The sequence below is a fragment of the Emys orbicularis genome, chromosome 2, assembly GCF_028017835.1.
Source record: "Emys orbicularis isolate rEmyOrb1 chromosome 2, rEmyOrb1.hap1, whole genome shotgun sequence".
In the NCBI taxonomy this organism is placed as follows: Eukaryota; Metazoa; Chordata; order Testudines; family Emydidae; genus Emys; species Emys orbicularis.
The window spans coordinates 118,230,659-118,251,920 of NC_088684.1; the positions used below are offsets into that span (position 1 = coordinate 118,230,659).

The 21,262-nt window shown below is 40.0% G+C and overlaps 1 protein-coding gene across 2 annotated transcripts in view; it reads right to left on the reverse strand.

Moving 5' to 3' along the window:
- Positions 1–3,125: 3,125 nt before the first annotated feature.
- The window catches only part of RREB1 (ras responsive element binding protein 1), a 144,337-nt gene continuing 126,200 nt past the window's right edge, over positions 3,126–21,262 (reverse strand). Inside the window, exons 11-14 of one of the 2 annotated variants that reach the window (XM_065397861.1) lie at positions 16,704–16,868; positions 7,622–8,359; positions 3,544–3,870; positions 3,126–3,492 (exon numbers count right to left, since the gene is read on the reverse strand). In XM_065397861.1, the coding sequence (XP_065253933.1) occupies positions 3,350–3,492; positions 3,544–3,870; positions 7,622–8,359; positions 16,704–16,868 (1,373 nt within the window). In that variant the 3' untranslated portion in view covers positions 3,126–3,349. Of the gene's footprint in view, positions 3,871–7,621; positions 8,360–16,703; positions 16,869–21,262 lie in introns of both variants that reach the window. The other variant, XM_065397862.1, reaches the window with a different exon arrangement.

Genomic DNA, 21,262 nt, shown 5'->3' on the forward strand with positions numbered 1-21,262 from the left:
ATTTTGCCCCAACTTTTTAGTGAAATTTTAACCAAAATCTCCCCCCCTCCCCCCAAAAGCCATCGTTTTCAAAAGCTGTGACTTGCCCCAAACTGGTTGGAATACAGGACAAAATGTTCAAAATCTTTTGACCATCTCTAGTTCAAACACAGCCCAACAATAAGGGAGAACCATAACACCATCCCTACACATAAACGCAGACTCTGGTTTGTGTATAATCCTTCACAGATAGGCTTAAAAGCAAGTTACAACAAACCCACAAGAAGAGCCGTGTCCATTTTGCAACCTATAATTTTTAAATATAACATTTTATTGCTTAGATGGTTTGATACAGAACAGGTTTACTTTCAATTTGAATTTGGAAGTACTGTACAACTGAATAAAGAGAGGAATAAAAGTACCAAAACAAATGTGTGATTCTCTGTTCATGTGGCATAAACCAGTCTTGTACACAACTTTTAGCAGCAGTTTAAGTTCCCTTTAGAAAAAATATGAATTCTACACATTTATTATTGTTTCCTGCATGGGCTGAAATCACTAAGATTAACTTTCCTTCTTGAATAGAGAGAGGGAGAGAGAGACACACACACAGAAGGGGAGAGAAGATTATGAATCATTCTGAAAATGGAATCAGACTGTCACATAGCTCCGAAAAGCCATTTGAGAATAGTCACAAACATAAGTTCTCTTTTTCTTTTTGCGCTTTCACAGTCAAGTGCTTAATGTAGTGATTGAATTATTTCATCGTTAAGTCCATTGCAACTCTGACAAAAGAATTTCAGAAGATCCATTTTTTTTTGTAAAAGCCCTGAGAAAGGAAAAATAAAAGGATTCAAACAAACAAAAATAATAGAGACACAAATTAGCTGAACATGCAAACTAAGCCTAAGATTCACCCATAGTTTAAACATGTTATAAACTTCACAGTTTAATATTGGGGAAAAAAAACAACAACAAAAGTTTTCTCAGTCAAACTCAACTAATAAAAATGTCAATAAAATGTGGCAAGACCTTATAATCTACTAGGATATAGATAAAGGCTAAATAAAGCTTTAAATCAATAGTGATTATTGCTAGCAGATGTCCCGGCAGGCTGCTGGGAATTGATTACTCGCTACATTGTTCTGCAGCATATAGTTTAGTAATGGCTTCTCCCCCACAATATTGCGCAGTTTAGTGTGGAGAGCTGCAAAAAAAACCCCAAAATTAAAAATAAACAACAAACAAACAAAAACCAAAAATACCCACAATAATATAATTATTATTATAATTATAATAGTAATAAAAAAAATTAAGGGATGTGTGAACTTGTTTAAACTAAGTAGAACACACCTGGTAAAGTTTTAAAGGAATCATTGGTTCTGATTTTTATTAATTTGGAGTAACTTATTTCAAAACTGGTTCATACATCCCTAATAAAAATCACATATACCTCAACCATTTTTTTTTCTTATTTTATATGCGAGAATATCACTTGAGAACATTTTTCTTCCTTTGAATTCTGGGGAGTTGGATTTCAGTCTCCAGAAATTTGTTGAAATATATATATATTTATATTTATATTTCAACAAATTTTCCAAATATATATATGGAGAGAGAGAGAGAGAGAAAAAGAGAGAGAGATTGATTTAAGGCCCTCTTCTTCCAAGACTATTGAAAGTAGGACATGTGATTTTGCATGGGAAGGGATAGGAGGATCACAGTGTGGGTGAGGGAGCTGAAGTGGTGGAACAGCACAATGAGACTCCGGCAATACTATGGCTCTGTCTGTCCCAGAGATCATGACTGAAGGACACCAAGAACAACAGAATGCTGAGCATACCTAAAAATGCACAGCTACAGTAGGATACATTTTGCTTAACCCAGTAAATGCTGGTGGTTGGGAGTATCTCCTGTTGTAGGCCACAGGAGGCCTGTGGAGAAATCCCAACCCCCAGCATTAAAGCGATTAAACTATCAATATGAAATTTAGAAACACACACTAGTCTTCAAGCATCAACCCCAAAACCTCAGGAAGAAAGATTTTTTTTTAAAACTTATTTTATTTATTTTTAACATGTTTTATATTTGTAGTTTTATTACCAGTAGTATTTTCTTGCTTTAGAAAAAGACGGTAGCAAGATCACGGTAAGGCTCGCATTTCTTTCTTGCTTTCTTTCAACTGGAAGACTAAATAACTTTGCTCATTAGTAACAAATGTCATGTGATCGGAACCAAGCGATTTGCAGTGCCTTCCTCATGCACTCAAGGTGGGAAAGGGAGTCCTTTCATGACCCTCCCCACACACACCCATGCTATCACTAGTGAGATGTTCCCCTGTACATTTGTGATGATTACTTGCTGGCCTCCATTTGATTCTCCAGTCAGAGGAAGGGTTCCATTTAAGTACAGTAGAAGAGCTGCAACATGAGAGGGGAGTTGGTGAAAGCTTAAACAGGGGATCCAAGCTGCACTGTAGATCTCCGTGGGCAAATATTGCCCATTTGTTTCTGCTGACTGCAGAGACTAGCAAACTGATGAATTTATAAAATAATAATAAAATAATAATAATAATAATATATTGAAGCAAATCAAACATATATAACAGCGGGTGCATAATTTCCATAGGTTAAGTTGCTATGTAACTCTTCTCTGTGTACTCAGTCCACAATGGCCAGAAAGAATGTCTTTAAATGGTAACTAGATTACCATTTCTAATGCTGAAAAGTGGAAACAAGTTATGAGGTTGAAAGCTCTTTGTCTTTCCTGGTTTTGGCTTTAACCAACTTTGAACACCTTCAACCACCATGTCGTTAATACCTGGAACTGGATTAATGCTCCATCGTATGGCAAATGCAAGAACGTCTATACTGAGAAAAATCAGCATCTTGTACATATTTCCTCTGGCTATCTCATCTGAAATTCATGTAATTTTCTTCCAGTTATTGGCTGTGGTATCCAAGGGCTTCCCCACCCCACTGCCCCCATTTCCAGCTCAGAGAACAAACACAGCGACTATAACAGATATACAAGAACAAGCTCACACACACACCAATACGAAAGGTAACATTAATGCTTAAATGAAAAAGGTCCTCTCCAAATAATTCATTAAAATATTACAAAAAAATCATTTTTTTTTTTTTTTTTTGAAAAAACCTATGATACCAAAAGATCTAATAAAGTAGTAAGGCACTCAAATCAGTATATACCGTAGTCTCTTGCATTATTATACTGAAAGGCATATGGCACTGAATCCAGTCTGCCATACTATGCCACAGCTGAAGGTCACTCTTACAAAATATACTCCAAAAACCTTGCTCTGCTGGTTTTAGTTTGTATGCTGGGATGGGTCCAATTTCATAGTAAGAATTCACTCAACTCCCAAAAGCTGAGGTGTACTATCTGCAGAGGCAAGAATGTGATTCATGGGAGATTTTTTGTTGTGCATCTCCAGCAAGTCCTGAATGAAACCTGATGGACTCTCGTGATCACAGTTACCCCGAGATTCCTGATCTTTTGTGATCTGTTTCTGTGCATTCTTGCTGGACTCTGAAAGGCAAGTACTGGCTGTTCGTCCAGGGATTTTCTCCTCTCTGCAAAGGGAATCCTTCGCTGCATTGGCCGGACTTTCTTTTCGGTTTCTAGAGACAGATGAATGGTTACCAAGGCCTGCAACTGAGTCACACTCATTTTCTGAGATGGGGTTAGTGCCACTGTGGATAGACTCATTTTCACTGTCTTCTTCACACCTAGACTGGGTCTCTTCTTTGTCACTCTCCTTCTCATGGTTCCTAGCGTTCTTGACCTTCTGGTGTATGCGCTGATGACGAACCAGGCTGTGTTTCAGAGTGAAGGTCCGTTCACAGGTCTGACATTTGTATGGTCTCTCTCCTAGGACAGAATTAAGACCAAAATATAACTAAGATTATAAATACATTTCCCTCTCTCTTTTCAGGACAGTACAACATACAAGACTGTTCTAGACCAACGATTCTCAAACTGTGGGTCGGGATCCCAAAGTGGGTCACAACTCCCTTTTAATGGGGTCGCCAGGGCCAGTCCCAACAATGTTTAGTCCCAACATTTACTGTAGGATTCCCTTTCACGTGACTTGGATAACTACCTGCTACTTGAGTAGTAAGGCCGACAGTTAGGTTCCTAAATAAAAGAGACCTGATTGAGAAAGGTAGTGAGCTTCCACAGTGGGAGCTGCATGTAAACAGCACCTCTGAAAATCAGGCTGCTTTTCTTTAGGTGTGTAATTTTAGACACCAACATTTGCAGGTGTTGGCTTTAATTGAAGTCATATACCAAATAAATGCGCGACTTGCCACTTCTGTAACAACGGATATTTAACAACTCTGTACCTAAAATCTGTGTAACTATATTGTTTCAAAATCTGGCTGTAAAACTACAACTAGACTGAACTGTATGTCCACCTGTGTATCCAATTGCCTATTTAATAGTGAATTTACCTGCAACTACCCTACTGAAACACAAGCCAATGGTTTTAGAGAATTCTTCAATCTTACCCAAGGTCAGCAGGATCTGGTAGTGAGAGAGTACAACCTGCTCATATGGTTATTCATTGTTAAACATTTAGCTATCACATAAACCTCAGGGGACTGTAAAGGCATCTGCTGAAACATGTATTTTTTAAAGGGACTATGTAGTAATTTGGGTAGATGGGTTAGTAAATTGACATGCTGTATTCAGCATCCATAATTCATGTCTGTTAACATTCCGTGCCCTTAAGTGAGCAACTTTTTCTGCCAGAAGTTCAGAAAAGTCTTTTGAAACTCAAAGATGTTTGTAAAACTGAGCCAACGGCATTGAGGCAGCAGTTTCCTTTGCAGGATAAACAGACTGCATGACTTTCTTTCCCCCTGAAAAGGATGGAAATTACCACAAAACAGTAAAGACTAGCCCATGGCACACAGGGGATGGGGTTCATAGAAGGAATGAGGATGATGGGCCCAGTTTTTCTGAGCAACCAGTATTTAAAAAACAAGCCAGGCAGCATGTGAGAAAACATTTCTTCCTCAGTCACTGATAGAAGGGTGAACATTTTACACACAAATTATTAAACCAACTAGAATGGAACCTGCATACAAATGAGTTCTGAAATAGCAAAACTATTTCTTGTTAAGTAAAATAAGAGTCCCATAGTGATTCAATGTGCAAATGTGGACCAAGCTGGAAAGTACCTACGCTTATAAGAGGTTTCTGAGGCAGAGAGTAACTTTACTCTCAAAAGGTTCTGGTTAGAACCAGGGGAAAAAATTTAACCCCCCCGCCCTTTCTTATTTTTCCAAAAAAATGTTTCACAAAAAACTGGCAGAGTGCTGTAAAGCGTCTTTAACTCAGAATCAGGTCCTGTTTAATGCTGCACAAGCCCTTTGGTGCACTGCATATCCTGCATCCATGATCAACAGAAAGGAAATTAAATTATGCAAGTTTGGTATGATTCCACGAATATGATAGCTTCTTGATCTTTTAACAAATATGAGTGCATAGAGTGAGCTCATAAATTTGAAGAGCCCACAGCAATGGATTGAGCCAGACTTACTGTAGGTTGTATAATATACTAGAAAATAAACTGTAGGGAGCACCCTGCATTGGAAGAGAAATGGACTAGAGATGAGCGAATGGCTCTTCCATGCATCTTATTTTTATTCTTCAGGCAGGCATTGTACAAATTTTCCCCACATAGCCCTGCCAATACACCTCAGTCTTAACCCAAAATATTCTTGCTATGCTGATCCTAGCCCTCTTTTTTGTTTTATTGAGAGGTCTTTTTTAAAAACGAAACTTTTCAAGAAAGAGAAAGCATCTCACAGATTTTTGCCACATATAAATTTGAACGAGCAAGGGAAAAAAAAAAGTCAATGTAAGTGATTGAGAGTCCCCAGTTGGGGAAAAATGTGGATGGGGTCACAAAAACAATTTTTTAGAAACAACTATCAATGAAGCTAGTTAAATGTATTACGTTTGAAGGAAAAAATCATGCATTGGTCAAAGTAGTTATTCAAGACTACTACAGAAAAGGTTAAAAAGTTAAAGAAAGCGGGGGGGGGGGGGGGGGGGGGGGAAGAGAAGAGAAAGACTCCAGTGACAAGTCCAACAAACCTTCAGGAACAATGAAAATATTAAAAGTATCTGACACATGGATTGTTGAGGAGCTTATCCTCAGAAAGCACAAAAGCAGCATTTGGCTCATCAGAGAATGCTATGTTAGACTTAAGAATCTTTCACCAAAGGCTTTCTTGAACACAGATGTATGTAGTGATTTTGTAATGGACACAAATAAATACAAGAATGAGACCAAACTAGTTTTTCCTTGTGACACAACCCACATGTCTAGCAGTGAAAACTAAACTCACTACAACACTCATCCTTCAGACTCATAGCCCGATTTTCAAAGGTGATGATCTTTCATTGACTTCAAGAGGATTTGTGGGTGCTCAGCACTTTGGCAAAGTCACACTAACGGAGATTTGGTGTTATTTTTTTTAAAGACTTCAATCAGAAGTCAGTTTTGCATCTGAGAAGTTAGTTACTCAGGTAGGTAAAACATTGGACCCGCACACTTTTTAAAAGTGTCGTAGTGTCGTTACTTAAGTGAAGCTTCACCTTTGATTAAAATTTAAATATGACGTACCTAAGCTTAATCAGAAAATATGTAACAATGAAAAGCTATGCCAAAAACCAGCACACAAAGGAAGTCTCTTTTCCTGATGTCACTTCAGCTTACTGCTAAGTGAAATTAAGCACACCTGAATTCTACACATTTGGAGTGGTGTGAATGATTCACACCTCTTTGGGGTCACAGTTATTGCTCAGCCATTCTACATGTGGATGACTGCGATTTTACTAATAAAAATGGAAGAGTCATCTAATCCTCCCTCGTAATGCAATGTTGAACAATATCCTATTGCATAAGCAGAACCCCATTTATTCCACGACGACTAACTGCACAACGAAGTCACTGGAGGGCATTGTACTAAATGTATACCACCTGCTCTGCTCGGGTTCAGAGAAAGAGTGGAAGCTGATCATGGTGTTGCCTCTCATTCAGATAAACATAGCGAGGAGTGTGATCAAACAGATCCACCGAGGCATGGAGATGCTGGGTCTCTAGAATCATATGCTAAACCGACTCCCCTCCTCCGATGTATTCCCTTTATAATGTCATTATACTCCAATGTGCAACAAAATATAAGAGAAGAGCAGAGCCACAGAGGAGGGGGCAAGGAGCTGGATATAAAATCTGTGCAATAGTTTCCCTGCTCTCTCCTCACCTCCAAATTCTGCACCATCTACGTGGAAAAATAATTTTGAAAAAATGTAAGCCAACTACCCCCATCCCCCAGGTAGATAAATATATAATTGACTATGTATTTCCACTAAGCTTTCTGCAGATGTAAAGGATTTTGAATGTTTACCCTTCTCTCCCCATTCCTCTCCAATTAATTTTATGTTGCCACAGAAACTTAAACTCGCCTCATAACATAGTTTGATTGTGCAGCAGAAATTAGAAGTCCCTGCTCGTGCTGAGGTCCATCAGGCAGAAGAGCTCACAGGATGCTGACCATAAGCAGCAATCTCCTCCCTGCAATACTGTCTCATGTTCTCCACTTACCTGTATGGGATCTCATGTGTCGTGTCAAGTCCTGTAGAGACCAAAACCGCTTGTTGCACACAGTACAGACTTTCTTCCTCTTGTCTGCCTTTGTGGTACTCTTAGCCCCATTAGTCTTTGGTTTTTTGTCGTCATCACTCTTCTCACAGGATTTTCTCTCTGTGCTCTCTCCCTCAGAGATGCTTTCGCTCTCTTCATTCTCCTTTCCTGTTGCCTCACAGTCCACAGAAGATTCTAGCACCTTTAAGTCCATTGGGGGCTCTTCCTGATCAAGAGTGGAGTCTTGCTTTGGGGGAGCTCCAGCTTCCTCCTGAACACTTTTGCTTTCATCCTCACTGCTCTTTTCATCCTTTCTGTCCTCACGAGCATGGGCCTTTTTGTGCCGGCCAAGAGTGCCAGCAAATTTGAAGGTTTTCCCACAAACGTCACAGGCATGTTTCTTTTCGCTCTGAGAGCAGTTACCTGCACTCTGGTCACTCTCTGCCAGCTTAAAGTCCATCAGCTTACTGGCAAAATTGAGGTCAAGGCTTTTGTTACTTACAGAGTCTTCCTCCGGTCCCTCTTCATACTCATCTGGTTTTTCTTGTGCATCCTCTTCTCCTTGGGGCGAGTCAACCTTTTGCTCCTGTTTGGGACTGCATTTGTTTTCCGGTAGCTCCGTTTCTTCCTCTGGTTGCTCTCTCTCGCAGGAGGTCAGATCCAGCACCCCACCTAGAGTCTCCAGATCTGACTGACTGTCTGTAGGCAAAGAGAGGGAAATTTTCGTCAGTCAGACATCCTCTACCAACGCAAAATTAACTATGTGTCCTGTCAAGGCATCACAGACTTACTAGCATCACTTCTAATTCATTCAAGTTATTTACCGCCAAGGCCAGTAAATGTACACCTGAGAAGAGAACATAACAGACACCAAAAATGAGGCCATTAGGAGTCTGTAACAACATACTTTCTTCTCCAACATACAGCTACTGGGTTCTTGGGTCTCAGTTTCATTGAGCCACAGTATAATCACTCTCACTACAGAGAACAAATGGTAATGCTCGGATACCAAAGAAGGGGAGGTAGGTGCAATACTATTATAAATGCATACCAAAGATCTGCAATTATTTTTTATTTATAAAACAGGAGCGTTTTTATGCATTCTCAGAGACTACTTAATCAGTCTGTTTAAGATGTGGTTTCTATATAATGGAGCTCCTTTGCAAAATAAAAACAATTATACTAATTAAGTACATTTAAGTGTTAAAGATTGTTACATTCCGAATTTGGGTAGATACAGATATAGGTCATATTGACATACATCTGACATATAGAAATCATGGAAATTTGTGCCAGTACAGGATTCAGTTCTCTATAGTGAACACATTTATTAAAATGATACTACACTGAACTAAGACAAAAATGCAGCAATAGGCGACATCACCCACGGTTTTGTGAACCCTGCAACAACCATTCATAGGGTGAGTTATCAGCCTCAACTACTGTAAGGCTCCCTGCTTTTATCACCTTGTGTCACATTCTTAACATTGCTTAAAATACAGTTTGAGTTAAATTCCTTCATTTCTTTAAAGAAAAATGGAGGCAGAGACAGAGCGCTTCTGAATTCTATATAGAGGGTGAATATGTAAATGGAAAATAATCCAGACCAGATTTGGATGCCAAAGTTGAGACTGACGTATGGGACGTAATTGCAGCTGTTGTGCCTCTTTTTAGTTAAGATTTCAGGACACAAGCTAGGCAAATCATGTTACCAAAAGCTGTGACTCTCCTTGTTTTAGTCAACTGTTTGCAACATTAATATAGACCTAGATGTTAGTATTCATCAAGTGAACAGTATCATCTTTTATATTTATCATGGATCTAATATTTTGAAAAGACCTCTAACATGCTATATGTACTAGCAGCCAAAACACTGCATAACTAACAGTGGATTTAGTGTTTAACTGCAAGTCTAATAGCTTCTTAGTATCTATAGAGATTTAAAAATGCTGATAAAATTTAAAACTATTTTCTGGCTGACACATACACAGCATATGGAGTTTGTCTCAGAATTGCCTAGATTTTTTATTATAAGCTTCTCTCATATAAAGAGAGCAACCAAAGATGACAGTAAGATAGTTATAACGCTCTTGATAGTTTGGAATAGGTTTTTGTAATACAACACCTTCACAGTGATAAGAAACAGCAATTAAAGAAATATTGTGGCTAAGCAGAACTTCTAGTAATTGTGCGTACCCACTTAATACAGCATAATCCTGATACATTTTGTTGGGGGGTAGGAAGACCACAGAATCACAGAAATGTAGGACTGGAAGGGACCTCGAACTGTCAGTTCAGTCCCCTGAACTGAGGCAGGATTAATCATTATCTACACCATCCCTGATCTGTCAGCAAGATGCAATCTCACTTGTTAAATCAGAATAGATTGTATATTTAACTACCTTTGTAAACCAAAGGGCCATTAAAGTTTTCAATAGAATTCATATTCCAACCTGTGAAAACATAGGACTCAACCATAAATTGGCACATAAGGGATTTTGGGGAGGGAGATGACTCTCGAAAACAAAGATCACCTGGAAGTTCCTTACAAATTTGTGTTCATACTTTGCCCTTTTTGGGTAATATTAGCACACAGTTTATATATAGTGGATTTTCAAGGGGGAAATTATGAGAAAGACTTATGAACAAAAGAGTGGGACATCTATTGTCATTTGAGAAATCAAACTGAAATGCTATGGCATAACTCTAAAATTAGCACTGCTCTCCTACACATACTAACAAAATATCTATCATATATCAGAAGTGCAGAAAATGCTTCTGGATACTGTGATATTTAAAGCTGTGGAGTTTTCGGCAGGGGAGCAAAACTGGAATCTCATTGTCAGGCTATATCCACACTGGGAAAGTTTTTTTTTTTTTTTGGTAAAAAGTTTCCCACTGGTTCTAACAGCTGTTCAATTGAACTGGGGTGAGATTTAGTGGGAGCCATAATGTAGACAAGGCCCTGGTGGCTGCATCTATTGTTAGCCACACATTTTTTTAAACTAACTGAAATGCCTAGTTTTGAAAATATGGTACTGAAAGGGCAATTGGATTCTCAGTTTCCAAAGTAGCAAGGGTCATGGCACATAGCAGACAAATCTTTGGCCTTTTAACACAGCCTGTTTTGCAGTGCCTGGAGGGCCTCCGTTGCCTTCTCAATAGAAAAGCCCCAACTACACTTATTACGTGACAGGCAAAGGTCGAAGCAAAAGGGAGGAGCAGGACAGGTTCTTGACTATAGGCTCTAGTTAATCACTAAGCAAATCTATGTAGGGAATGAGAGGGTAGGGCGAGGAAAATCTGTATCCACCCCAAAGACCTGTACTAGCCCAGGGAGGTAAGGGCAAGTCACAATGATCTTGAAATATGATGAACCATCGTAAAATGGCTGCCATATTCTATTACTGTCAATGGGACTGAAGCCACAGGTTGACCCTCAGCAAGAGGGATGCTATCTCCCACGGTTACCAATGGGTTTAAGCCAGGCTGGTCTCCGTGAAGATGGTGACCCCTTAGTCACTATGTGAGGGCCTGGCAGGGAACAGAAGAATGTGGAAGTGCCAAGAATGGGGCAGTGAGGGCAGAAGGAATGTGTTAGGGAACAGGAATGGAAATTATGAGAACTCAAGAGGCATGTGGGCAGCAGGAGGTGGAATGAGGGGATGCAGAACAATGGAGAGCATGAGGAGACTGGGGTTAGGAGTGCAGAGGAATGGGGGGGAAGGGGGGAGAAAAATCAAGAGAGACACTGAGGGTGCCCCAGCTTTAACAAATCAGGAATGGCATTTTATGGACTCTTTGCAGCCCTTGCAGTAAGACAGCAGATTCGACACTATACGCTACATGCTTGTAACTTTACAAACAGAAGATAGTGAGGGCAAAGTAAGTAAAAGAAACATGGATCTATATCACCCTAGAAGGGCTGTGCAAAAGTGGGAAAATCTATTTTGTTTTAAAAAGAACAACCAAACTTTACCCAGTTTCTCTTGGGACCAAGGTGGGTGCATGGTCTCCTGTCATTCTCTTCAATGCAGAAGATCTATTCCAAAGGGTGGGTGGATTACAGATTGAATTTGAGCATGTCACCCTTTGGATGTGGATGAATTGATGTCTCTGACGTCAGGAAATGGAGTACAGAGACGGGCTTAGAGCCAATCAGGAGTTAAAACCTTGTGAGCTGGAAATAGCTAGTCTAGCTGTGAGAGCTTTCCATTCCAAAAGCTAGACATCATATTAAGGTGTCCTGTTCCAGATTCAGATACAAACTAAGCTAGGAATACATGAAAATCTGCAGGTGCACGTATTGGGAGCGATATTTTTTGCTGCATCTGGATCAGCACACATTTTTAGGAACAATTTCACAGGTCTGTTACAAAGGGGCTCAGGAAGAGGCGTTATTACTCTATGAAAACTGGGGGTTATAAGCGAAAAACTGTTTTGTAACCTTAATATTAGTAGTTATTATCAGAAAATGGTCTAATAGTCTCCAAGGAAGTTGTAGAAACCCCATCACATAAAGACATTTAAAAACTGGGGTGGGCAAAGCACTAGAACTAATGCTGAAAGAACTGGCACTGCCAGAAGGATAAGATAGAATAAAATAGAATATTAGAGCATCCATCTACATTCACCACCATCCCAGTGCTTAACTTCTAGGCTATCCCAAGGAACACCACCTTTCATGTGTGTAAGATGGCACATTTTCTCTCACGATCTGAACAGCTTCCACTAGGTGGAACCATTTGGTAAGTTTTTTTTCCATTTTTAAAAAACACACAAGGTACAGCTTTTCCTAGCTCCACCACCAAAGTAGGGAACACCTGCCCAATCACAAGAGGCTTATGATATCAAAGCTCTAAAGTGTTTTTTTTCCCTTCTTCATATTCACTCAAAATATATATTATTGATACCCCTATTAAATCTAGTCACCTTTAATGAGAATAATACACTTTAAAAACAGCCAGTTTACATTTGAGGATTTCAGTCATACTCCTAAAACCCTTCCAACTAAAGGGAAAATTAAAAGCATAAAAGGACAAGTGCAATTTATTTAAAATAAATAAATCCTATCAACTTGTAATAAATGTGGGGGAAATCACCATTTTACCAAAAAAATAGTTATTAAATACAGTAACCGGTGAAAAACCAGATGCCACGATATTGCTTATCTTCTGATACAGGTTCTGATCCTGCAATACCTTCAAGTGAATAGTCATTACTCACGTGAACAGTCCTATTGACTGATATGAGTGAAATTGTTCAAGACTGAGTCCATTAATTATGTCCAAGAAGTAGAAATCAGTATCTGAATACACTAGAAAGCCTGGAGAATTTCCAAGCTGTTTTAAGATGAATTCCATTGTTTAATCAGGAAAATGTTTTTATACTCCACTGGTTAATGCAAACGATCATTATATATCTTCTATACAAGATTCTCTACTAAGTAATAGCACTTGCTTTAAAACAACTTAATGGCTCTTGCCTTTGTCACACACTCTAGTGCTAAGCAGCTCTTCCTTTTGTCATGAACTATGATCCGGAACCTGAAGTTGCTATGCATGCGCTGGCCACAGAGCCCTCTGTCCTGCTAGAAAGTAACAATGATCTATTTGACATATACTGGGGGCTGCAACAGTTGTTGCAACATCATCATTCTCCAGTGTAGACAGGGCCTGAGAGATGTAAGGACGAACCACAGAGATGGAGATAAGCAATGATGGATTCTGCTAAACATACTAAATATACTTAATTTGTAAATATTTGCCCAGTTACCTCTGGAAGTAGTTCTCAACTGTCTCATACTGTGGACCACTTCCTGAACATATTTGTCTGTCTTTCTGTATTACAGAATAGAGAGGCCCTCTCTTACCCCACTCCCAATTCCACACCTTCCCTGCATCAGTTAGAACATAGTCTTTAGTCACAAGAAACAGTAAAATAAAGTTGCTTTCATATGTTAGATATGGATATTTTATTATGTCCCCCCACATTTTGTCTCTGGTTATTTCCTCTCCCTGGGTCTAGGGCTTCACATTTACTTATACCAAGTCACCCCTCATTGCCTGAAGTCTGACTTTTTCTCTTCTCTTCTGTACTGTTACAATCCTCTTCGTTTATACTCTGTGGCTTCCCTTCATTTCAGAATGCTGCGTACAGGTTACTCTCTCACCTAGGAAGTGGAAACATACACATCCTCTCTCACTTTCACAGATTCTCTATCCATCTCTGAATCCTATTCATAAATGCCACCCTGGTTTTTGAGAACTCCTATAGACTTGTTTCATATTACATGACCTCTCAAATTGCATTTCCTGTCTTTACATCTCACCTTAAAGCTTTCCTCTTTGCTTTACCTTGTGGTTGTGTCTAACCCTCATCCAAACATCCCTTCCTTCCCCTTTCCAGTGACACTGGTGCTGGTAATCACTGGCTAATGACAGCCATCTTCCTTACAACCTTTAAAATCACAGCCCTTGCAAACTTCTTCCATTTTAGCTGGACTACACTATTTACCCACCTCCTATCAGAGCCAGAAGAAGAATTAAAATAATCCCTGTCTCTAAGGTAATATCATTGAAACAGAAAGTATTTTTAAAATATAATTTGCGTTAATCATTTATGCTCTTTACATACCTTGGACAATGAAAGTAGACTGCAAGTCCAAGGCTGTACAATGATTTGGGAATATGATTAAAAGACTATTTGGTCCTGTCTTCACTGCAAGACTACACTGTGTGGGAGGAACAACTGTATTGTAACTGCATTCCCCAACACTATTCCTGGGGGAATTCTGCATCACTGTGCATGTGCAGAATTCACGTGTCCTGCAGAATTTTATTTTTTTCCGCAGAAAATACATTCTGCCCCAGAAGTGCTGCAGTTCCACCTTTCGCCCACCAGAGGCCACTGTGGCACCAGAACAGCCAACAGCATGAATACAACAAGGAGTCTGGTGGCACCTTAAAGACTAACAGATTTATTTGGGCATAAGCTTTCCATGGGTAAAAAACCCATTTCTTCAGATGCATGAATGCAGCAGGCTGTTCTGGTACCACAGCAGCCTCTGGTGTAGAAGTTCGTCACAGCACCTGGCCTGTGGAGCCAGGTTAGGACAGAGTGGGGCACACGGGGCTGCTGGGAGGTCACAGATAGGGGTTCAGAATGGCTAGTGAAGGAGAACAGACTGGGGCATGGGCTCAGGAGCTAGTGTGGTGACAGCATTGAGCCAGGGACTGAATGGGAGTGGGGGTGCATGGACACACGGGGATGGGGAAGGAGGCTGCAGGGACCCATCAGGATGTGGGGTGCAGGGACAGGGGCAGATGTGCCTGACTGAATGGGAGAGGCTTGGGATCAGCCAGGGTCTACATGGGGGAGGCTCCCCAACTCCCTAACAATCCTTCCCCTCCCCCCACAAGAAACCTGTTCCATACTTCTCCCCCCAACAACCCTCCAGGTTCACTCCAGTGTCCTTCCCTCTCCCTCACCTCTTCCGTTACCCCTGGACACTCCCAAGCCTTTGCACTGCCTCTGACGGGTGCAGGAAATACAATTCTATACTGTAATTTAAATGAATTCCTCAAAGTTCTTATTAATATGCCTAGTAAGGAATCTATTTGTCAAAAAACATACAGACATACTTGCTCACAGATATTTTGAAATAAATTATGAAAATAATTGAAACTGGTATGATTATATTGTGTTATTTTGACAAATAAAATATGCAGAATTTTGCAGAATTTTTAATTTTTTGGCACCAAATTCCCCCAGGAGTACCCAACACGGACGTTTATAGAGTATAGATCTGAACTTTATCTTGATTTTTAAGGCCCTAACAGCACAGGCCCAATAGCCTAGTTAAATAGGACAAACATAATTTACTTTGACAAAGTAGTGTGGACTGAACCAAATGGTACTAGAACAATCATGCACTGTCTAGACAGAGACCGAGGCTAAATCACGCCTTTTTGAATAATATTCCACTTTGATTGCAACCACCTTTGCAACCCAACCATGTTAGAAACCTCTTTCGCGACAACCAAGTTTAAAAACTTTCAAGCAGGGTTTTTTAATTCTGTTGTAGGGAGAGAACACAGAAGGCCTCAGATCCTGTCTACACAATTTTATTCTGTCAGGGGATCATGTTATAACATGAAGTCCCCTTGATCAAGTTATGACATGGTTTGGTTCTGTCTGTGTAGTCAGGAACAAACCATATCACACCTATGACACCAAACTGTGCTATATAGCCCTGTAAAGTTAAGGGCTGCTAACACAGTTATAACACAGTGTAGTCCCATTTTGACAGGCAAGGCCAAATCATGCTGTAACATGTCCCCCAACATGGTAAAGTTTATTGCGAGGCTAGCACTTAGCCGGATCTGAATTACACCGTTTAAAAAGGGATTGCGAGGGATTCATATTCTGGTCCCTCTTCCCTTCATTACAGTACAACGCCATCTATCAAAGAATTGGTGGATATTGGAAATCCTCATATAAATGGGAATTCAGAAAAATGGAAGGAAGGTATGGTGCACCCTGATGCAACTGACTGTTGGTTAAATCAGGGTTCAGTGTAATGGGGTTGATTTGTAACTTTCACTAACAGGCTAATCAAAACCACGTCCCTTCTGCTGCTTTTAAATTCATTGCTACAACACAACTTCTATGAAACCTACTCAAAAGATTCCTGACACGGAAGCTCTCTTTGAAGTATGTATGTACTTCACAATGAAGGCTCACCCGTGCAAACTACAACCAGTAGCATATTAAGCAATTTTCAGGCAACAGACTCACACAGCCATCTGCTTGGCTTCCCTCTAAGTTCGGTCTCTCTTATGTAGTCAACAGAAAAACTACTGAATAATTGCAACTACCCTTGTTCCTATCAGCTTGCCCTTTCTGAACAAACACCACTCCGCCCTCTGAAAGCTAACTAAAGCCTTGTGTCATGCAGCAATGTATTTGCTTCGTTTGTCTACAGTCTCCAAACAAATTAACACAACTTGTCTTGTTATTCTGAACAACCTGAAAGAACTACCTGTGCTATCATGAGATCCAGCATCACTTTCTTTAGACTGGGGGATAAGCCCGTTTCTTCTCAGAGAGCAGTTGGCAACTCCATGTTTGCGCAAGAGGTGGCGTTCACAGTTAGATTTGGTAGAAAAGAAGACATCACATTTTTGACAGGGGAAGGGCTTCTGACCTGAAGCGGGAAAAAAAAAAAATTTATCTATCTTTCTAATGTGTAATAAGACCCTTTCTGGTTTCTCGTTGGTTTGAGACCATGTGTGATTAATGTGACGATTATTTTTCCCCTACAACTAAAATTCCATCCTATCCTGCCTGGGTGGATGAAGTTCCCTCTCACTTCCATAGTGTCCCAGGAAAACTACTACAACATACTAGTTGTAAGATCCTCAACAGAAGGATCTTTTCTCTGTGTGTGTTGCATCAGGCCTGCTGTGTTACGGGCCTGATGCAACTTCCCTCTGAAATCACTGGGGAGGTTTTTCCATTGACTTCAGCAGAAGCTAAATCAGGTCCTGTGTGAACAGCAATGATCATCTCTGCATGTTTGGAATAAGAATAACCAAAGGAGTAAAAATAAAAAGCTAGAACAGCAAAATAGGACTGGGTATAGAAGGCTTTAAAAAAGCCAAAGCAAAAACAAATGCCATGCAATGGAATCAGAAAAACAGACCTAAAAGATACCTCTCTGAAGAAGGAAGAGGTGGGGACGAGGGGTGTGTATAAAAGGAAATCAGCTACTGTAAGAAACCAAAGGGTAGCCTCATCTCCTTCATACAACGCAGACAATATGGTCACTTCCCTCACTTTAATCTTCCATGAGTTGGGTTCTGTGCTAATTAGCATCTGAATCTGTATTAGGGAATCATGTGTCACTTAAACAGCCCCATATCTCACAACTGAACTGTGGTAGTCACACGGCTCCCTCAGATGAGTTCTGCTTCTTTTCCTTTCTTGATTTTCTCTGTGTAAATTCAGCGTTCTGCAAGTGACATGGTACCACTGTCTATAGGCTGATAAATTGCTCACTTCTTAGTTGGCCAGCTAATTATGTTGGCTGTAAAATTAAGACTTGAAATATTTATACCATCTTTGTCTCCACTTGTACTTGGCTTCTTTCCATAATCCAAATATAAAACAGAACTTCAAAGTGGAGGCCCTTTCGCAGTTTGCTGCACGTTAGCTCTGTGTTTTCCCATGTTTCTCTGTGTGTATGCAGTAGAAGGTTAGTTTGGAATTAATTATTTGTAACTCAGCACCAGCTTCTCAGATCAGAATCTCCTGGCCATTTCTAACATGGAAAGCTTTCACACAGCCATCTTTGTATAAAACAGTCTAATATATTTACAGCAGTTACAACCTAAACCTTTTGTTCTTCTGACCTTCGCACAAATACACACATTAGACGGAGGTCTCAGGTCCTACCTACAAATCCTGCCTGTTGTGCAAAATGTACTCTTTCCCCTCCCCCCCCCACACGTATTTTGCCAACATCAACTTAAACTAATAGATTAAAGAAAGACGGTTAGGCCTCAGAAGGGCCACACACTTTGGACTCCACAAAATAAGAACTTAAAAGCTGGACCATTCTCTCTCTCCCCCTCTCTTTTTTTAATTAAAAAAAAGTTTTGCATAAGAAAATGCAGGAAACCCTGGGTAATCCCTTTAATAGTAATGAGGATTTTTTCCCCAATGAACTCAAAAGTGCTATTTCAAATAGACTCAGGATGTGGCACACTTCTCAGAAGTTTGTCCAAACCCCCACATTTTATTTTAAGTCAGGTAGCAAATTACATGAAGAGACAATGTTTTGGCCTGAAGGCTTTTTCCCTGGCTTTAAATAACAAATTGTTCTCGTGATAGGATACCTCATGCAAGTAGGTACATTAACTTTTTTTTAGTTAAACTGATCAGGACTGAGCTTTTGAGTTTTAATTATTTACTTTTTCCATAAAGACATCATTGCTTGGCCTGAAGCTTACACATGTGATGCAAGACGACTCATTGTCGAACTCAGAAAGCAATGCAAAAGAACTACTGTCTGGGTCAGGCAATTTTTAGGGAATCTTCAATAGCATCTATTTAATACACAAAAAAAGGATTACGAAACAATTACAGCATAACATAAGAGAATTTCTTAACTTTTCTTAAACAGAATCAGCTCATGGTATTTTCAAAATTTATTTATTTTTTCCACTGTCACCATAAGGGGGAAAAACATAATTACTATGACAAAGTGTAACAGTGAAGATATCAATTCAAAATTAAGTTATTAAAACAAAGAATTTTTAAAACCTAGTTACTTTTCTTTATTTGTGCCTTTATGTATTTCTCAGTGTGGACAATAAAAACAGACTTGTCAGTCTCATTTTATTTATAGTTGATTTCATTTCAGAGTCTAGTGGTTACTTGGCAAGGTTTGCAAGTCAAAGTTTATTTGTTTAAAAAAATGCTTCTACCAGTAAGTCTTAGCAACATCTCACTGTTAAAACGTTAATGTCAAAAACTCATTTTTAAAAACCTAAGCCCTGGGCCAAATTTGACCTGACAGCATCCGTTAAAGAATCATTCAGGAAGGTTTTTAATGAGCACAGCACTGATTTAAAATATATATGGTTAACCTGCTGTAGACTCAGGGGTCCAAATATACCAGATTTTTTTTTAAACCATGCACTGCCCCACATGCAAGGAACGAAGTGAAATTAATCATCTCTGAGGCACCCTCTTGTTTGTTTCACTTTACTATTGGAACACAGAGGAGGAAGACGGGGAGAAAAGCAGAGGGATGAGGGTGGGGAAAATAAAGTGAAGGGAGAGGACAACTCGAGGAAAATCAAATACAGTCAAGCAAAGAAGAATGAAGAAAGAAACATATTAAAAGGACAAGGGTTCAGCTATACTCAGACACAGTGGTACAAGTGTACAGGTACCACTTCTGTGCTCTTCCACATCAGAGTATACCTGACCCACTGATGACCAACTGCATGCTGTGCATCGCAATACAAACCAACGGTATTTCATTTACAGGTCAAATATTTCCAGAGAAAAGTTCCTGGAGTCACAGAGGAGTACTGAGGTGGAGATGAGGAAGTGGAAGGAAGCTATATGGGATTTGGTAGTGCGAGGGATGCAGCAAAAAATGTGGGAGAAGATGACAGATGGGGAACTTAATGATGGGGTAAGGCACCAGCACTGAAGATGAGGTGATGGTGCTCCGGCAGTATAAAAGAGGAAGGGGCCAGCATGCGTAGGATGGGGTGTCAAGAAGCACAGACTGTGTTTAGTTATTTTTTTAAAATGGGGGGGGGGGGGGAAGGGAACCACATTTTAAAAATTAAAAACATATTCTGACCCTCCTTGGAAGAAATACCCCCAGTATTAACAAGCATAAGGCACATATATTTTAACTTTTTCACATTTGTATAACACACTTGCTTAATGTTGGCACGTGAACCCCAATTTAATGCTTGAAATGGTGGAGCTTTTCCTCATTAGGATACTCATTTGCTAAGCTAACTGGATAATTTAAACACTTGAGCCTGGGAACAATACAGATAAGTAACAGATGGGGAGAGGTTATTCACCACTTCCCCAACTAAATCAATCTCCATTATTTGTTTCACAACAGCTTATTACAGAAATATAGGAGGATGTGAGGAAGGGGACGTGGTGAGTGGCAAAAGCCAGGACTGTAGGCCTGGCAAATGAGAATACAGTGCCAAGATTTCCCCCTAACTCCTTCAGATCTGTTGAGGCCAAAACCTTTAAGTGTCTCCTCCATCACTGTCCCAAGTCAGGGAATGCATAGCAAACTGAATAAAATATTCATAGTTTTCATGACAAGAAGGCTAAATAGACTTGCTCTGAAGTTTAACCAGAGCTACCCAACACATTACGGAGTTCTGATCTGCGAGAGGGGCTTCGGGAAACTCTCTTTTCCCAAACCACCTACTAACCTGTAGCTGTCCCCCTCAAGAATTCCCATTGCACAGCTTTTACTATCACACTTCTCTCTCTGGCACCCATCAATATTGTATCTACTACACCTGGCTCCCAACAATTTCTTCTATGTGGTCACACCTATGACAGAAGGTCCCATTAATGTTTCAAAAGATTTACAGCTTGCTTTTGTTATTCACGACTGCCTTCCTGACCAGTACTTTATAGGCCTTCATATCTCACTCCTCCTTGGTCATTCCGTGTAGTCTCCGAGGCCTTGTCTACACTAGAGTTTTCAGCTGTCAATTATGTTGCACTGGTGCAAAACCCCGAGTATAGGGTTAGCGTGCTAGTGTTACCCAGGCTAAACTGCACTAGGGCAAGTCATAGTTTATATCAGCAAACCACATCAACACTAGGGGTGTGTACCAGCACAGCTACACCAGTGTCACTACACTGATGGCTAAAATACTCAGTGTAGAAAAGGCCAGAGTGTACCAGGATGAATCTGAATTGATTGTAACCATCACTGTAAGTGATGCCATCAGCAGAGTGGCTGCTCAGCAAGAAGAAGGATATTGGGCTAGATGGACCATTGGTCTGACCCAGTCTGGCCATTCTTATGTTCTT